The sequence below is a fragment of the Labrus bergylta genome, chromosome 23, assembly GCF_963930695.1.
Source record: "Labrus bergylta chromosome 23, fLabBer1.1, whole genome shotgun sequence".
Lineage (NCBI taxonomy): Eukaryota > Metazoa > Chordata > Actinopteri > Labriformes > Labridae > Labrus > Labrus bergylta.
The window spans coordinates 11,419,588-11,439,142 of record NC_089217.1 but is presented as its reverse complement, the minus strand read 5'-3'; the positions used below and the strand labels follow the sequence as shown (position 1 = coordinate 11,439,142).

Sequence of the window (19,555 nt, the reverse complement as noted above, 5' to 3'; positions counted from 1 at the left end):
ATTTGTTAAATTAAGCACGTGGTATAACACTATTTAAATCTGATCCTGGTAAATTATTTTTTGCAGTTGGATTACTCAACTGAACGTTTTATTATAAATGTCAAGTGTGGGTTATTCATACTATGTCCGACAAGACACAGAAGAAAGGCTCTGTAAACATGCATTTGCCTTGTTCGACTTCCATACTCTTGCAGTGACCTAGATGCTTGTGTGAAAATCCTGAATATTGCAAAAGCTTAAAGGCTGCAGTAAGGTTGGGGGGGGGGGGGGGGGGGTTTGCTGCGGTAAATTCTAATCGTTGGGGGGATAAATGGAGAATCCATCTGCTTGTCTTTGATATGAAAACGATGGGAACCTCTGGCTGCTCGAGTCTGGAGCGTTCAGCATGTGAAATGAAAGACACGGTACGGTGGTTCGCTTGGAAAATATGGAGGTTTGATGCTCGCTTGCGTCAGTGGGCAAATAAAGAGAGGGATTCCCCGATGCTTTTTTTTTTTTTTTTTTTTCTTTCTTTTTTTTTTTGCGCCTAGCTGTGGTCTAAAAACTGCAGCGGCATTTCTTCAATCAGTGAGCTCAAAGATGTTGGGAAATGAAAGGATTCCGAATCAGTGAGCTGCTATGAACCGTGCTTTGAACCATACGTGTTTTTATAATGAGCCTACTGTCGGCATCTATGGCATTTGTTGCATTTACGTGCACACGGAAATTGAATAAATATACACCTAATTATGAAAAAAAACTGGACAAAATGAGATTGCTGCCGTAGCTGCACTTCAATTGAGTGAAAATGATCTCAAATGCGCCGACTAGTGGTAAAAAAGGTATGCATCAAATGTATGTGTTGTTGCAAAATGTAACGAACAGGGGACGTGAATGTTCCCAATGTCTGCTTGAAATTGCACGGTCTTTTTAGTACACGGACAATTAAGACAATTTTTCTGTTAGCTGTTGTTTACTTATTATATGGAAATGAATCAGTAAAATATCAGCATTTAAAATAAAGTAATATTTTTCAGGGTCCGTTTTTCAAATAGGAGTTAAATCGCTAAATCAGCTGCAGTGTTTAATTATTATAACAACATTTATAGTTATTAATTAAGGATTAACAGAGGACTCGCGTAGTTACAAGTCATACGGAACATTTCATCATAAATAAATAATCTAACTCGCGTATTACATGCATAGTACACAAGTGTACGAGTTTATAACGGGGTGCATGAAGGCGGCATATATTCATCAAGAGGAATGTCAGCCTCGGGATGTTACCCGGGCGCTGATTGGCCTAGCCGAGTCACGTGACCATTTCCCAAGCGGAGTTTCCACGACAGCTGGAAGCCGAGCGGTACAGGCGCATCGCTTCTTTGCTGTGAAATATTGGAAATAACACGACTTCTGCTCGTCTCAGCACCTCCAGAGAAACCCAGGTCTGGCATGGGCGACAAGAGGAGTCCCACAAGGTAACGACTGAGTCAGTGTGTTCGAGATATTTGAAGCTAGGAGAGGAGAGGGGAGCGGACATCGACAAAACGCAAGGGGGGAAAAAAAAATGGGTTTTCTCCGTTTTCTCCACGGGCTCTCTCTCTCTCTCTCTCTCTCCCTCTCCCTCACTGCATGTGTGTGCGCGTGTTGGTGTGCGCGCGCGAGTGTTAAAACCTCATCGCCAATTACAGTGTCGGATCACAGAGCGCTTGCAGATGATTTCCTAAATCCTGTAGGCTTATCCAGATGTTTGCTATCGATAGCCTTCGTGGATGCGAGCCGAACTCGCTCTCTCTCGCCCCCATTTTCCCCCCTGTCTCTCTCTTCATCTCTTTTGTTAATTCTCTATTTGTCCCCCTCTCTTTTTTCTCCACATTTATTGTTTTAAAGGCCGAAGCGTCAACCGAAGCCCTCCGACGAGGGGTTCTGGGACTGCAGCGTGTGCACGTACAAGAACACGGCAGAAGCTTTTAAGTGCATGATGTGTGATGTCAGGAAGGGGACATCAACAAGGTAAGGCGATTGATATACATTACCTTTGGTTTCTTTGCATTAGCGGGTCCCAGAGGGGGGTCCTTGGGGGACTAAGGGACTGCCCTCCCCTCCCTCCCAGCGTGATGACAAACAGGTTAATGTTGCGACCACCCCCTTTTTAACAACTACCAGAAAATGGATTAAGAAAAAAGCACATTATTAGTTGACTCCAGTTAACACAGTCAGTTAACATTACGATTCAGATAGTAAAAGAAAACAAACACGGCATAGGCTTCTTCATATCCTGAAGTTTTGGAGATGATTGCAATCATTTGGCAAGAAATTGTGTGCCAAATACTTAATTTCCTCAAGCTCAACACCTTTACACCTCGACACCAATTACTCGAAAGAAAATCAAGTCCCAGTGAGTGGGATATTTGATTCATCTGAATGATTTGCTGTCAGTATTTCTCTTTTATTTGGTTGTTTATTGGACAAAATAAGCATAATGAAGGGCTCATATAAAACGTGGTAATAATGAGCTGTTTAGACAGCAGTTTATGGACTGACTAAGCTTCACATTGTGACAATAGTCAGCAGATACATCAGTGAGGAAAGTAGAACTGTTACTACTCCGAGCAGTGCATTAGTCTCTAAGTTCTTGCCATGGGTCTTGACACTGCACTCTGTGAATTAAAGGTGGAGGGATGGCTTTCTCTTCCTTTAAAGCGCACACATCCATATTGTTGCCCTGGAGATTTTTTGTGTGCAACAGACAGGTACAGGCACTTAAGTGTACAAATACACAGCATGAACACGCTCTGTGCCCTCTGTGCTGTGGCTGATACTCGTCCTGACATTGGTGATTTGCTGCAGGAAGTCAGTGTTATTCCTGAGTGGCAGTCATTATCAGGATGAAAACACAACAAAGGAGGAAGGAGAGGAAAGAGAAGCCTTTAGCACTGGCTATAGGGTACTGTGTGTGTGTGTGTGTGTGTGTGTGTGTGTGTGTGTGTGTGTGTGTGTGTGTGTGTGTGTGTGTGTTGTTTTCCTCTTTAATGTACTGCCAATTATCCTCTTCTGCATTAGCACATCTTGATTTCACTACGACAGCAACAACAACACATCAGTGCAGTTGTAAGCTTTGATGCTTTTTTTTTTTTTTTTTTTAAGAATTGGGGTATTTTTCATGTTGGTGCATGCACTTGTGCGCCTGAGTGTTTTTCTGTGTGTGTGTGTGTGTGTGTGTGTGTGTGTGTGTGTGTGTGTGTGTGTGTGTGTGTGTGTGTGTGTGTGTGTGTGTGTGTGTGTGTGTGTGTGTGTGTGTGTGTGTGTGTGTGTGTGTGTGTGTGTGTGTGTGGGAGGGCTAGTTGTGAAAAGAGGTTGTCAGAGCAGCTGCCAGACAGACAGCCATAGCTCATTACTATGCAACAGCTTAATCAGCCCTGCTGTCATTACACACACACATACACACACGCACACACTCACACACTTGCGTACAGATGCACTTGACATGCAAATTTTACACATGACTGCATGCATATTCGTACACAAACACATGTGCACATTCTTCATACGCACAGCCATGAATACACACTCGAGTGCACAAGTGCTGCTCACACCAACATTTGATTGAAAAGCTTCCTCACTGTTGTCATAGGGTCGGGATTGTTGCAATTGAGCGTTGATTGTCGAGAAGACACTTCAGGGACTCTGAATCTACGTCCGTAAAAAAACAAGCGTCCAGCAGCTTTGCCAAGAAGCTGTCTGAATCCTCATGTCAACAAAGGCAGTGACACCCTTTTGTCTTCCCCATCTGGGTTTTTATTTTTTTTGGCAAGGACACAAGGACCCAGAACTCCTTGCTACACCTGAGATACTCTCTGGCAAATTTACTCCCAACAGAAGGTCTTATTTAATCTTAATAACCCGCTGTCCTGTCCTTCCAACTGCAGTGCTGCAAAAAAAATAACTGTAGCCTTGTCACACGCTCTCACAGAAGGCCAAACATAAACACGTACTCACGCCGCCACACGCAGGCTAATGCTGCAGCAAAATGGCCACACAGGTGGTCACAGCTGTTAACGACCGAACACGGCAGACAAGTGGATTTTCTCTCGGCGAGCAAAGCCGAAGGTGCTAAAGGGCAAACGACACGTGGAATATTAATGGAGGACACTGCAAATTCCCTCGCTGGTTACTAAACAAGCATGACTGAGCTATTACTGCGAGTAATGAATTAATGCCCAATGGTTAGAGGAAATGTCTCTAAGCCTGAAGGTCACAGGTTTGACTGCAAGCGTGGGTGGGTGATGCTCTGGCGTCAACGTTGTCTCTTGACATGATCTGAAAATCTCCAACTAACTGCATAGAAAGTCAGATTCCACTTGTCTTCTCTGCAGGTACATTTTTTTCTGCATATGTGTCCAAAGCATATTTCCATCGGGGGGGGGGACCATTAATGTGTATGGTATCGCATAGCACTTAAAGTGAAGGTTGCAACAAACACTTTTGGAAAGGTGGCGAAAAGTAGTCGAGGTGATGTTTTTTTCCGCAGATCTTGCTGCCGAGATCCCTCTTATGTGATGAGATGATCTACTGCAGGGACGCAAAGCTGGCAACTGATTGAGAGCGCTGTGAGCTGGACTGGAGACAGGGACACATCAGCAGGATTGGACTCGCTTATCTGAGGAGGTGGAGTGAAATGAGAAAGAGAGACGCACTGACAAAGAAGGGGCTGGCTGGCTGGCTGATGTTTCACTAATTCCCTCAGCAGCATGGAAACTTTTTGCAGCAAATACAAGAGTATCCTGCACCTGTAGGGCAAAACTAGGAGTGAGTGCTGCAGCAAAACAGCCGTTTGTGCATTTCTAAATATGGGGAAAATATGCTGTCCTTCTAATGCAAGCTTCCTGCTAGCTTACAGTATTTAATTAAAGCTGTCTTAGAGGAGCTCTGGGATCACAACCTCATTACATTTCGCCTCTGCTAAATAACAGTGGAAGACATTTTATCCTGTTACCGGTCTTTTGGCTCAGGCCCAGTCTGTGATAGCTAACATGATGGTTTGAAATCAGAGGAAAACGCTTGGCTACTTTTACAAAGGCTGTTTGATAAGGTAAAGGTCACACGTTTGATTTATCAGCTAAAAGACACTAAAGGCCTCCCAGTGCACCCATTAGGCCTTGAGTGTCAGTTTAATGTTTGAAGGTGGAAGAAGAGGCTTGTTTAGAGACGTAACACTCCGGTCTGGGGTTTTTTTTTGTTTTTTTTTTGCAATAAAGGCTAAAAAATCTCATGTGAAGTGGTGTTGACAGACAGCTGTGAAACCCCAATCCAAACACCGCCCACAGCCAAATACTACTGGGTGTAATAGAGCAGTGTGTGTGTGTGTATGTGTGCGTGTGACCTTCTCTGGTGTCTCGCCTACACCTCCTGCATCTGTTCACTGAGCTGTGACAAGTCAAGCCCAGCAGGGAAACGCTTGCTGTGTGCATGTGCTGTGTGCAGGAGACTTTTTCAGCAGCGTTATTTCTACAGGTCAGGACAGTGAGCTCGATCGTGTCCCCCACTGTTATCTCTTTTTGTGTGGGTTTTTTTCTTCTCTTTCCGTCTCACCCTTCTTTCTCTTCTTTCTCCGTCTCCTGGAGGTGAACTAAAGCGAGGGCGTCTTTCGGTGACAGATTGACTGATGTTCAGGTCTTTGTCGGATCCGCCTAAACAAGCAGGAGCCACTCGGTGCAGGCTGGGAACCTGTCAGCGTTTCAGCTTTTCAGATGTTGTTTAATCATCCTCCGCACAAGCTCGCCCTCACAGTTCACGTACAGTGCACACGGCACACACTTGAGTATTTGGACCACATGATACTGAGAGCCATACAGGAAAAATTGACTGCAATTGAGCCAACATGCATGTTACAAGCCTCTAGTGCAGGATTATAACATTTAGTATGGAGTGTATTTATGCATACATAGAAGAAAATGAAGAGGGAAGGCAAGGCAAATATCTTTTTAACTATATCTTTATTATTTATTTAACCAAAGCTTCAACCGATGTCTGCCACCAGGTACAAATTTGAATGCCCACACTCAAAAAGGGCTTCACCGATTACAGAGTTTATACTGTTTGACGTTTTGAGTTGTAAAATAGTCTCTCTTTTTTTTTTTACAAGTTTAGTGTTTACTTACCGCTGAACCGATGTAGTTTCTACACAATGCAAGCGATGAGCTGAGGTTCGCTTCTGGAGCTCGCCGCACGTGCATGTAAGTGAGGGGCGTGGCTTTTGAGCGAGCACAGAGGGGAGATGGTCGTGTACTGTAGACAGGGCACTGAGGGAATGCTACTTTCAAAATCATGCTAGTTTTCAAAAAAAACTACCAACCTTGCCTTTAAATGACTTTATTTGGACTGGAGAAGTTGAAATGAATGGCCTCACAAAAATGTAAAAAGGAGTACTTAAAACGACTTCTGGTGGAGATATGAGGCGAAATGTTGCCTGCTCAAAGTTCTGTGTTAACAAAATGCAACTGCAGAACTTGCAATGAAAAAATGGAAGGGATTAATTATGTATCCTTTTTTGTCTTAATATTCTCTCAACATAGCTGCACTCATAAAACTGTGTGCAGCAACTGAGGCAAAGTAATATATAATGCACTGTATATTAAAATGCTGCCTGAAGAGAAATGCATCAATTTGAAGTGCACAGTGTTAAAGTGTAGTTAGCTGCTGTAATATCCCGCTGCCTGTGTGTACACATTAATAATCAAGAGTTGAACCCTTACATCTATAGATAAGCATTTTATTAGCTTCTTTAGTGTTATTTCCCCCATCTGATCACATTACATCTGCAACTAGCATGAAGCAACACATTACATTCTCACCCCAGAGTCTCATGTTTGTATTAAGTGTTTATGTGGGTGCACCTTTGTATTGTTCTGCAACACCTATGAGTCAAAATTTTGAGTTCACATGTTTACATTTTTAAAAAGTACTCATGAAACATATTCAGTATTTAGTGACCGATACCTTGGAGGTATGTGTTCTTCAGATTTGGAAAAGCGCTTGTGTGAAATGAATCATAGAGTAGGCGACAGTCTATGCTAATGAAGTGGTTTCATGAGCTTGATCTGTAAGTGAGAGTAACCAAATCAGCGTCATTCACAAGAAATAATAGTCATTACTAATGCAACTCTGCTAAAGAATTGAGTCAAATAGCATCGGAAAAAACAGAATGCATGGGAAGCGGTATTTGATCAATCAGCGTTTGATGATCCATTCTAAATAACGACATCTCACTGTGGGCTCAGTTGTGTGTCGTACAGCTTTTAATGCTCGTGCAGCATACAAACAGCGTACACCAGGGACAATGAAGCTGGCTGTTATCACGTCATTGTGGCTCAAGATTATGGCTACGTGATAAGCCTGTAATTACTTTGCTGACACTGATGCATGACATACTGCTCTGTGTGCGCGTGCATGTGCGTGTGTGTGTGTGCGCACAGGCAGTGTGTGTGTTAGAGGGGAATGTAGCATAGTGTGGCTAGCAGGCTGCAGAAGGTGTCATAAACCACAGGACGTGGAGCGCCATCTGTCTCACACACACACACATACACACACACATGGTGATAGCATGTACAGGCAGGATGAGGCATTAATCATGGGGTTGGTGCAGAAGGAGCTCCCGGGAGCAGCCTACGACCCGCTGATAGAAAACCTGATACACACCTACACTTATATTGTGAAAGCATTAAACAGGGCGTAAAATCAGCTTTTTCACAGCGATCCTACAATCATCACAGAACAGTGAGATGAGATTTGTTTTTTTATAGCAGCACACACACGCGCACACACACACACACACACACACGCAGCAGTCCATCAGCTGTCCTGTGGGCTGTTTACTCATCACACAATGTTCTCGACAAATGTTTGCAAAGCACGACGAACATCTGCAGAGATTTAATGCTTATGTCTCCTCGTGCATTACCAGATCAACATTTATAGAAGCAAGTGCCTGGAAAAAAAAAAATGTCCAGAAGCAGCCCCTGTCAGGAAACAGAGACACAGTGTTGAACCGAGAAATCTTCAAAAAAAAAAAAAAAAAAAAGAACAGATCCGAGCTGTCTTGACTTTTGAAGCAAGACTTTTGTTTTTATAAAATGCTGCAACTCCATCCGTGCACCTCATCTGTATGGATCCTCACTGTCCGAGCTCAAACACTTCACCTCCTGAGCTCCCCACACAGTGGAGGTTCTGGTTTTATTACAGCGCCAGTGTTCAGTTTCACTACAGTCTGTCCACTTAAAACTCCAATGAAACTTGAATGGTTTCTTCCTTAATTGAGGAGATAAGTCATACTGTACATCAGGGTCATAGACAGTATCTCCAGAGGACATTGAGGGAATGGTCGGTGGCTATTGTGGTGTGAAAACCAAAATGTATAGTTTAAGGCCTACAGTAGGAAGCAGTGGTAAGTGTTAAGGCTACATCTAACGTTTATTTTCATCGTACCTCTTAATTCTATCCCTTTTTTTTTTTTTAAAAGGGCAATATTTCATGCTTGAATTTCAGTGCTTGAACACCCTTGAGCTCTTCTTTGAATTCTAGATAATTATTTCAAACTGAATGCCAAACTAAATGTTGATAGGCTTTGCTGCATCAAATGGCTTCAACATGGCCATGGACTAGCACAATGGAAAAAGATCTATGCTTTACAAAATGTGTAAAAGATATTTTTGACATTGGTTGTAATAGTTTTTCTAGTTTCAGTCAATGACAAGTGACGACTCAAAATAAAATCCAGTTTTTTTGTCAATAAGTCATTACATTTCAGTCAAAACCTTTTCTCGCTTTGAATTAATATAAGCCAAAAATGTTCCAGTGATATCATCAGAAACACTTAGAGGGAACACATAACTGCAGCTGGGTTAAGTATCCTTACATGATACTGATGACAGTACTGTGAATGTAACAGAGTTATTTCTAATACACAGAAAAGCTACAGATTCAACATATTAAACATCTTTCTTATCTTATTCAGGCTATTGGTAGCTTGTTAGTGTTCGTTATCACATCAGATCGTGCTCTTTCGGTTGCTCAGCTTCACACACACAAACACACACACACTCTCTCTTAAATTGTATCCATGCATCCCCCTTACCGTCCTTTCCTTGTCTGTGTTTTTGTCCATCCCACTAGACATTCATAGAGAGACATGAGGACACAAAGCGAACAAGAGAGGGGAAGAGGAAACATGTTTTAAGAGAAACGAGACGTTCTTTTCCATAACAGAGATTCATTGTTGCAGCACTTACCCCCCATAGTTTGTCTAAGGACATTATAATAACCAAATATGGAAAACGTGTTGTTTTTCCATAAAGGCCTTTAAGGGAGTGTGGGGGGTTGAGATTCTGCCTCAGTACACGTCTGCATGATTTAAAGGGAGTAATCCAAGTCTCCATAATGCAACAAAACCAGTATTAACACACATTGAGATCATAATCTGTAAAAGAAGAAGATTTTAAATGCTGTTTCTGGAAGTCATCTCTCTGTAGATGATACTATGATTCATCTTTGAGCACATTCTGGCTCTCGAACATGACCACACCATCTGTGTCCATGTCTGAGTCTCTGTGAGTTTTTTTTAGAGAGCTTGACCTGTTTTTTTTTTTTGTTTTTTTTGTCCGCTGTGGCAGAAACGGGACAGCCTGGCCAAACCGTCCTGAGTCATGAGCCGCCCCCCTGCTGAGTTCTGCTAGGGCAAACATTTACTATCAGATTGTGACCAAACCAAAACCTGAGCGGATTTTTTTTTTTTTTTTTTATGTCTCTTGGTGCTGGGTTTTTTTTGTTTTTTTTCGACTGCGTTCCTCCTCTTTTTTTTCCCCCTTCTTCTTCTTTTTGAGCACAGGGTAGAGGTGGGAGGGTGCAAGGTCAGTGGGTGCAGCACAGAAAGAAAGGAGGAGGGGTATAAGTGTGCGTGTGATGTATTTGCAAAAAAGGGGTCAGCCAGAGTTCCCCTGTCAATGAAGTGTGAGAGGGATCAGTGGCAGCATTTGCACTCTCTAACCTCTGCAGTGTGCAGGAAAAGACAAGTTGAAGTTTAGCGTGGTGAAGCTGAAGAGGAATAACCATCTTAACCTGCTGATGTTTAAAGTAAAAGTTATTGTTCTGTCTGAAACACGGTGAAAGAAGGCAGAAAAATGGGTTAAACGGAGGGAAATGATGAATACACTCCCTGCTTGCTTGACTACAGGAGTGTATTAAAAAGCCCCAAAATAAAGACATAGTGATTGATATCTATTGCTTTCAGAATTCCCCGCGTTTCCACCTTGCTCATAGCATCCTAACATCCCAGTGTGAGACTCCATTAGCTGCTGGATAATGGATGGCACGTGTGGAGCAAATATTGTTCTGAACAACAGCTTCAGCATGTAGTATCAATGTCAGAAAGAAAAGGCTGTTACATTAGGGCTCAGAAATTGTTGTTGGAATCAATAAACACACACACACACACACAGACTGAGCCAGCAGCAAAGGCCTAAGTGCTGAGATAATAACCATCTGATTGGGTTAACAGAGGCAGCTCTGTTTAGGGCCTGCTGCTTCTCCTCACCATTATCTATTACGTTGCCCGTCTCCTCTTTCACCTCGAGGTTATTGAAGCGGCTCTATTAGTGAAAATCTACTCAATTGTAACACATGAAGAAGAAAGGGTTTACCAAATATGTTTATGTTTGGGCTCCAGTTGCTCTCTCACACACACACACACAGCCTGTGGGGTTTTAATTTTTTTTTTCAATAGAAAAAAAGATCACAATCAGCCCGAGGTGACATTTTCTCTAGATCGCACATCAAGTGAATCATACATAATGAGACAGTCATCTTCTTCATTACAAAACAGTTCAGCTCCCAGGAAGCACATGAGCTCATTATGACACCCTGAACCTAAAGCGCGTCAGATAAAGAAGGAACTAAAAGAGGTTATGAATAAGGCAGCTGCTTGTCTTTATTTTTTTATTTTTGGAAGCTGGAATATTTGGCCTTAAGGCAGAGCTCGGTTGTGACAGTCCCTTTTTTTGTTTGCTAGAAAATCAGATTCTTTTCACAATATCAGGGGTGAAGCATGTCAATGAGTGAATTAAGTGACTCAAGCTGGGAACAGAGGAATGTTTTAAAAGGCCTCTGCTTTTATTTCTTTTAAAAAGGTGTCAGCAGTTCTGCAGAGTCGTGCTGACAAGACAGACATATTAGAGAATCTCTACATCTCCTCCCGATCAGACAGTTATGTAGGCCAAGAGACCCATTTGCATTTCGCTCTAGCCCTTTTCCTAGCATACTGCCTGTTCTGTGAAGGCAGTGATAACTCTGGGAAAAGAAAAAAACCTGACTCTTTGAAGCTGGGCCCCAATTTAGGTCATCACCAGACTTGTTAAACAACAGCGTTGCCCTTCGAAACAACACAGCGGACCAGCAGCTCACATAATTTCCCCTTGGAAAAAAAAAAGAAAAAGAAAGGAGAAGCCTCGAAATGGAGCTAAATAGGCCACTGAGGCTCTTATTTGGCAGAATAAAAAAACACAGCAACACCAGGTGCTTGGACTCATTTTGTGGATGGATTTTTATCAAGGCAAGCACATTTATACACTCGGTGCTTTGTTACACCCTTAGAGTTGCATTAGGCAAGTGCAGAAGGACATTTATCATGCAGCACCTGCAGGCCAGTGTTTAGTAATTGCAACACTTTTCCAAGGGTTCACACACAGGTTAGCACACTTAAAAAAAAAAAAAGGAACTGTTGTACAGAGTTCTAGTATATGTGCTCCAAACGAAGCTGCATTTCTAAAGCTCCTATTTTTATTAGCTGCAATTTGATGGATTTAAAGTGAAGGTGAAGGTTTTTGTGCTGGTCCTTATCTGTTTTTTGTTTTTTTAAAAAGCCATAAAAGCAGGTCAAACATTAGAATTTGCAGAATGGAGAATCAAATGTGTTGCAGTGCATTTTTATGGCCACTCAACAGGGCTCAGTAAACACAGTGTGCTCTTCTCATCATGCCCTCATGCTTCATCTGCTCACTGCTGTGTGTGTATGTGTGTGCAGTTAACGTGCCAAAAACCTGCCCCTGTATTGTCGATTACGTTTCTTTATAAAGTATGCATACATCATCATGTGCACCCTTTAAAAAAAAAAAAAAAAAAAAAAAATCTGTAACAGCACCCAGGAGTGTTGCTGCGGTGTCTGCATGCAGTCATGAGCATTGGTGCATTCATACATAGTATAACTGTGTGAGTGTGTTTTCTGTGTGCATGCAAAATCAGGCACTAGATGTGTAGGCTCCCTCAACAGATGGCCTTTTCAACACACTTGCCTCTCGGCTCGGGCTCCTGCCAGCCCCCCAAAACACACTCAGACACACAAACACACAAACACACACACACACACTCACACACTCCTGTACAGAAATAAGATTGCAGCCTTCTCGCATACAAACTGTTGCCAGATCGGTTACATAATGTATCATTTTTGGGACATCTGAAACTCGTGTTGGATCGAAATGTGACTGAGGAGGAACATTTTACATGGAAATGGTCCGCTCATTTATGTTTCATATTGGACTTTTGCCTTTCATCATGTCTTTTCTCTTTGTGTGCCTGTGTATGAATGTGTAAACAGGAAAAAACAGTGTGTTTTGTTAACAATCGATGATAAAATACCTGAAAAACACTATTTGGGAATAGTAATCATTTGTAGCCAATTACAGAACTGCTATTTATGAATTAAAAGCCTAATAGGTATCATGTCAAAGATGCTGCAGATAACAATTCAGGACCAGATCTGTAATGAAGCTCTGCCATCATTACACCTTTGTACAATCATATTGATTCTGCTGCAACGGCATAAACTTTTGATATGTGGTGCTTCTGCAACGCGAGGAAACACACACACACACACACTAAAACATCCACACACACAGTGCTGTTCTCCCCCGCTATAGCCCCACCAGGATCCTGTCTCGCCCTTGTCATGTCCATTTTGACTCCGTCTGTTGCCCTGACATTCATACTGAAGGCGTGACTCAGCCCAACGTCCATCCATTTCAGAGCGACGCAAGATTTTTTCTTTCATTTGAAGTCCAGTATCAACGCTCTTCGTTTTTTTTTTTTTATTTGGCAGTGCCGACGTCTAAACTTTCCTTTGACTTGTACTGCAGTCTCATGCTGTTCTATTGGCATCAAAAGTGTGTTTTGTCTACACTTTAAAGGAACAACACGCTCAAGCTACGTACAACTTAAGAACACAGGAGTGCACTGTGATTGATCACAGTGCACTCGTGAACATTTCACAACACTTTCTGCAAAGTGTGACTTATCCTCATGACATGTCGTAGTCATTAACCCAGAAACAAACTGAAGGGCCTGAAAGCATTTCATGTGTAAAAGCTTTTGTTGTGCGGAATATCTTGTAAGTTTGTATCAAGTTACAAAAAAGCACAAAAGCAAATAGAAACTGTCCATACATGCATAACTCTTAGGTATTTTTAATTCAAGGTATTTTGCACACAGATCCCGTCATGTCAGTGTTTATCCCTCTGAGCACTCAAACAAGCCTGTGCAGGTACACTCCATATCTCTTTCAGATGCCTGAACCCTGGGTTTTATTGTGAAAGCCCTCGCTGCCAGCGTTAAGAACACTTCAGCCGCACCACTCTAACCAGCTCTGGCAGTTCTATTGGCCCTTGATTACAGCAGTACACTATAGCTTGAAGCCATGCGTTCATTGTGATTTTCCCTTTCATTAATCTGCCATCCTCTTGTCTCTCCCTTTTTTTCCTCTCCCTCACTCCCTCCCTCTCTCTCTCTCTCTCTCTCTCCCACCCCTCTTCCCCCGGATCAGGAAGCCTCGACCCGTCTCCCAGCTCGTCTCGCAGCAGCAGGTAACGCAGCAGTTCGTGTTGCCCTCGCAGCCCAAAAAGGAAAAGAAGGAGCGAGTGGAGAGGGAGAAGAGTGACAAGGAGCCGGCGCTTAAGAAGAACAGTCACAAGAAGATGAGGTAAAGAAGCGGACACGAGGTGGAGGGGTTTTTAAGAGGGTGGCAGGAATAAAGAGAAGGCGCCACAGATTGTGTTTATGTCGCCTCCTGTCTTTTGGTTGATGATTGTCATATTTCATAAAGGACTTCTGAAGAGAAAAAGGAAAATGTTTACAAGCCGGAAGATGCTTTTCATGTGTTTATGTAGTATTCCTGTTGTTTCTGACTACTTCCTGCGATCCATACAACACATAAGACATAAGAGATCATAAAATAGATGATCCTCAACATTAAAATAGAAAGCAAGATATCGATCAAAGAAAGAGCTAACTTCATGCTACACCTCATGCTGAACATTTTCATACTTTTTCCAACCCTTATCGCTCTCTCTCTCCACAGACCAAGATTAAAAAACATCGACCGCAGCAGCGCCCAGCACCTCGAGGTGACGGTTGGGGACCTGACAGTCATCATAACGGACTTTAAGGAGAAGGCCAAGCCCTCGTCCACCTCGACCACGTCGTCGACGTCCAGCGCCGCGTCTGCCGCCGACCACCACAGCCAGAACGGCTCCAGCTCAGAAACGACAGAGAAGGGGCTCTCCCGCTCCTCCTCACCCAGAGGAGAGGCCAGCTCGGTCAACGGGGAGTCCCACTGAGCCCACCCATCTTTCTCAAGATCCTCTCCCCATAAAGCCCCCACCCACAACTCATCTGCAAGGTCACAGGTCACAGGTGGAGCCTCTAATGTAGAGCTGTACAAAACTGACTTTAAACTTGTTTTTGCTCTTTTTGGAATTTTTTTATTAAACACACATCAGTTTCAACTATTCAACCAGTTCTCCACAGTACTGGAAGTCTGCATTTAGAAAGCAATATGACTCACCTTTTGTTCCATTTTTTTTTTCTTCAGTTTTTTAGCGATCTACATTTTTATTTGGACGTTTTGGTGCACTCGAACGGATCCCACACGCTGTCTGAGGCCTGTTGCCAGAAAAAAAATCCAGGACAGTCTTATTTTAAAGAAACATTCAGGCAAGCGTCATGGTGCTGTGCAGCTCCCTTAAGATGCACCTACTTTTATTTTTATTTTTTTTTAGGTTTTTGTTTAACTAAAGTGCAGCCCCGCATCTTCTGCAGTGACCCAGCAGAGTGACCTTTTCTCAACTCGTGGAATTATCAGCCTCTGTCTGGAATCCTTACCTCCCTATTAAAAAAACCTGAAACCATCTTGTACACACTCTGAGCTGAATCTTCAACCTCACAGCAACCCTTTGCTCATGATATCTACTTCAACCTTTAACTTCTCTATCCGCTCCTGAAAGACTTTTTTGATGCAGGATTTAGTCTTTCGTCATCATTTTTGGAGCAAGTTTCTCAGTCCAGTTAACGCTTGATACTGCTCTGTCAAAGCCATCAGGCAGGTTTTGATTAAAGCCCTCTTTGAAATGGTGCCGGAAGGTGTAGCTAATGATTTTAAAGGAAAATACTGGTATTTTTTGTGTGTTTGTGTTGGTTTTTGTGCCAATACTTTGCATTATATTAGCCCTTTACTTTTGCATATAAACAAAAGGCTAGGGCCAGTATTTACAAACAATTTGAGAATCCTCTCAGAGACCTCCATAACTTAGTTTAAAAAAAATCATAGCACAGATTTTTAGTCTATACGTGATTTAGGAACATATTCTCAGGGCAACTCTGAGCGAGGGAAGGACAGAAACTTTTATTTTTTCAGAAGCTGTGATTGGTTAATCCAAAAAATCCCCAAAAAAGGCAGAAAAAAAAGTGCTCACTTAGTGATAATGGACAGTCAAATCGATTAGGCACAATTATAGAATCTAGTCAGACATTGTGTACAAACACTGAAATTAACATCTCTGTGTGATAAATTGATGTTTTAAAGTTTATAGCCTACAAAATGTTTGAAATCACATGCCCACTTGAATGCAGCCTCTTTACATACTGATCGTTACATCAGCATTTAAAGAGCCTTAATTAGTGATTGAAGTAATGTGTGGAGGTAACCAGGTGTTGAGAAACGAGAGTTGCGTAGGTAACTACAGTTCTATGAATTCTGGATGACCACCAGAGTCCTCTAACATTCGGAATCTTGGCAAGAAGATTGTGCAAGGACGTCTCTTGTGACGTCTCATGACGCAGGCTATTTAAGCTAGGCCACGCGTCATACCAGGTCACATGACACTTTGTTGATATTAAATACTCGACCTGCGCGTGCACAAGACAGATATTATCAAGTGTTGAGAACTGCCTCGGTCAGGAAGAATGAAATAGAACTTACCATGCATGTCTCACTTTGCACTGAAAAACGTCTTGTCTGCGTAAATATTTTTTTGTCTGATTCAATAAGAAAATTCTTCATGTAGTGATTGAAGAAAATGTCTCTGTTTTCTCCTCAGCTTGAGAAACTAAAGTCCTCCTCACTCCTACCAGTGTTAACACCTTCGGAGCTCTCTTAAGGCCTAAGATGCATTGTGAATAACTTTCATCTTCACAAGGATCTAGTCTTTAATTGAATGGGAAATTCTGAGAAAATGTCACGATTCTACAAATTTTCTTAGAATTTTGTCACTAGGAGCGAGTCTTTGTACGAAGGAAGCTTCATGAATACGGCCCCAGGTCTCCTTTGAAAAAGAGATGTCTGATCTCAATGGGAGTAACCCGGTGAAATAAAGGTGAAAAAATAAACACCTCAAATATAAACCTGCATTAAGTGATGGATTTCATATAAATTTAGAATCAAATTCACCATAATTAAAGAGAAAATTAGCATTATTCCAGCTAGGCTAGACAGATTTTGGCACAATGTTCGGATTTTAGACCCTCACATCAATCCATGAAAATGGTCATATTTTTTGCCATGGGAAAGTTCCTAAGTGGGGAAATGTCCGAGTAGTGTCACAATAACAAGAGCTGGTTGAATTATTTAATGTTAAGAAAAATTGCTCTCAGTCTTATCTCCTTTAGCTTAGGCTACACTGTACCACTGTCTCCCCCCCAGGTTCCTTATAGCAATAATATTTACATTTACACACAGCTCAGCAACATGGATGTCAGGCACAACCTCTGCAGACTGATTCCACAACATCAGTTATGTAGCCTAGTTAACGTACAGTTGGACTCTCTTAGGAGCGTGGCTTTGTTTTACAAAGTCTTCATGAATTATTCTTCCCTTCGCCTCATGAGATTTTCCAAAAAAGTCAAAGTTAAAAAAAAAAAGACACAAGACTAAAGTGTGACTATTTTAAAGCACCGTAATCCAGCAAACCAGTTACTACATCGCCCTTGGCTAGCATGAAACGGCAAAAATGTGTTAGCTAGCAGCTGCTAAGAGCTTGCTAACTTGCTAATTGGCTTCTATCTACACATACAAACCCAACCAATTCTTATATATGTGTTGGGCTTAACTTTTCAGAAGGCTAGTCCAAATGTAGCTAACATGTGGATGTTAACTAGATATACACGTAAACAATAACTTGCTAATATATTAGCCATAACAGCTTACATTTGCCTCATTTCTCCATTTATTTCTTCAATTTAGCTCTTACAAGTTCACAAAATCACAAATGTTTGTTTATTTTGCTCGCCTTTAATTTCTCAAACAATAGGTAATTATGACTGAAACGTGTTGAATTTAAACATGTGGCTGTGGCTGTAAACCCCACCGGTTTTCTCCTTTAAAAGCTGCACACACACAGAGCTGCATCTGCTCGGTGTCGCCGTGGACAACCAGAGGGTGCTCGCACTGCTCTGCCCCAACAATGGAACCAGTTTGGACCCAGTCGGAGCAACAGAATAAAAGACCCCTGACCTCTGGACATGCACATGCTGTATGGCTGATGGCCTGCAGTGTGATGGACTTCAGAAACTGTTTCAGTTCCTCCATTTTGATGTAGCAAAGTGGGAGGAGCTATATAGGACGCTAAATCTCCCAGCTGAACAACTTATAGATCAACCTAACTTCACAATAACTTATGAAACCTGTAGAATACAACACAAATACAAATGGATATTTCTAAAAAAAAAAAAAATACTATTGTACTACAATGTTTTGATGTGGTTGTATTATCCATCTTACCAGTGTTATCATTGAGATTTTTTACGTTAACATTTTAGCACAGATCCTGAGAACTGTCATGGCATGATGATATTATGGTCTCAGTATATTGTGGGACAGGCTATGTCTCTTAGTTTGTTAGCATTGTTTAATGTCTCATTATGTTCACTACACTAGCTGGGACTAGGTGTGTGAACTGGTGAGAACTGTTCAGACAGATGTTTGTTATTCAGTTGTGGCAAAAAAAATGGACGTTTGAAAATATGTTGGTGTCACTTGTGGATATATAATTTTTTTGAATTTTTGCTTTGCCATGCTCAATTGTTTAAACATGTGTGAACTTGTTTATTCCATGTCTAAATAAGAAAATAACAAAAAGTCCAACACAACATGTCTTTCCTTATGCACACAATTTTACTTATTACATCATGAGTCTCTTTTTCTTTCCTAAATTTGAATGCTGGCTTACATTTTGTTATTTTTTTAGCTTTTATTAGCTTTATTCCGGGACCATATTTTGTTGGGTTTTTCATTTCACCTGTTGAAAATCTAGATAACTGGTAACTACTGTATTTGTACAGTGCACAGGTTGCGTTACATCACAGATTGGGCTCATAATGAAAAATATAGTTTTAAAATGGTCACGACAATCTATTGGCATTCGGTTGTTATAAGCAGAAGGTAAGTTTGGACAGTAATTAATTAACTATTGCATCAGTCAACTACCTAATTTTCCCACACTTCATGAACACGCAGTTGGCCTTCAGCTCTGTTGTCTATGGAGCTACTTCAATAGGGAAGACTAGTCACTTAAAGCCCTTGAATGGCTCTTTTCAGAGGTGAAATCAATTGAAAGTTGCTGCAGACGGAGCCTGAGGGGGGGAGGGAGAGGAGAGGAATCAACTTTGCTCAGCGCTCCCACCCTTCCCCCATTTGGGGTCCCGACCTCCGGCTTCCCATGCGTGATGTGCATCAAGTGAAACGGAGAGAATAAGAGGAAAGAGCCGGAATCTTGCTTTCGCCTTCAAAATTAAAGCATTCATGTTTTACAAAAAAAAAAAAAGGGACAACTGATTGGGTATGTGCAGGACATATGAATTGAAACTAATACTACAGAGATATTTGATGACATTGCTTTTATAGAAAACAATAAAGTCACAAGTACATGTATTTTATTTTATATATTTTCATTAAAATGGTAGGCCTACATCCCCAAAACTTTAATCTTTCTACAGTATTAACATTTGTACATTTATCAAACGTCAAGATGCTGAAATTGTTTAAGATATGCAAGAGAATTTAATATAATAAAGAGTCTCCTTGCATTTAAGAATTTTACAACACCAGAAATGTCAAGGGATAGAGTGCAGAAATCTGCATGGGTTTAAACCACACCTCTGATATTATATTATCAGATTAAAGTCTTGTGATCCCCCTCCCCTCCTTTCTCAAGCATACATGTTAAAAATTACATTATGCATGTAAATGATATAGCCATCC

At 41.6% G+C, this 19,555-nt stretch overlaps 1 protein-coding gene across 1 annotated transcript; it reads left to right on the top strand.

Annotated features, from left to right (window-relative positions):
• Positions 1-1,298: 1,298 nt before the first annotated feature.
• yaf2 (YY1 associated factor 2) lies at positions 1,299-19,225 on the top strand. The gene is made up of 4 exons (XM_020650404.3): positions 1,299-1,457; positions 1,870-1,992; positions 13,847-14,002; positions 14,381-19,225. The coding sequence occupies exons 1-4, from the start codon at positions 1,432-1,434 to the stop codon at positions 14,637-14,639; spliced, it is 564 nt and encodes a 187-aa protein (XP_020506060.1). The 5' UTR covers positions 1,299-1,431; the 3' UTR covers positions 14,640-19,225.
• Positions 19,226-19,555: the final 330 nt, after the last annotated feature.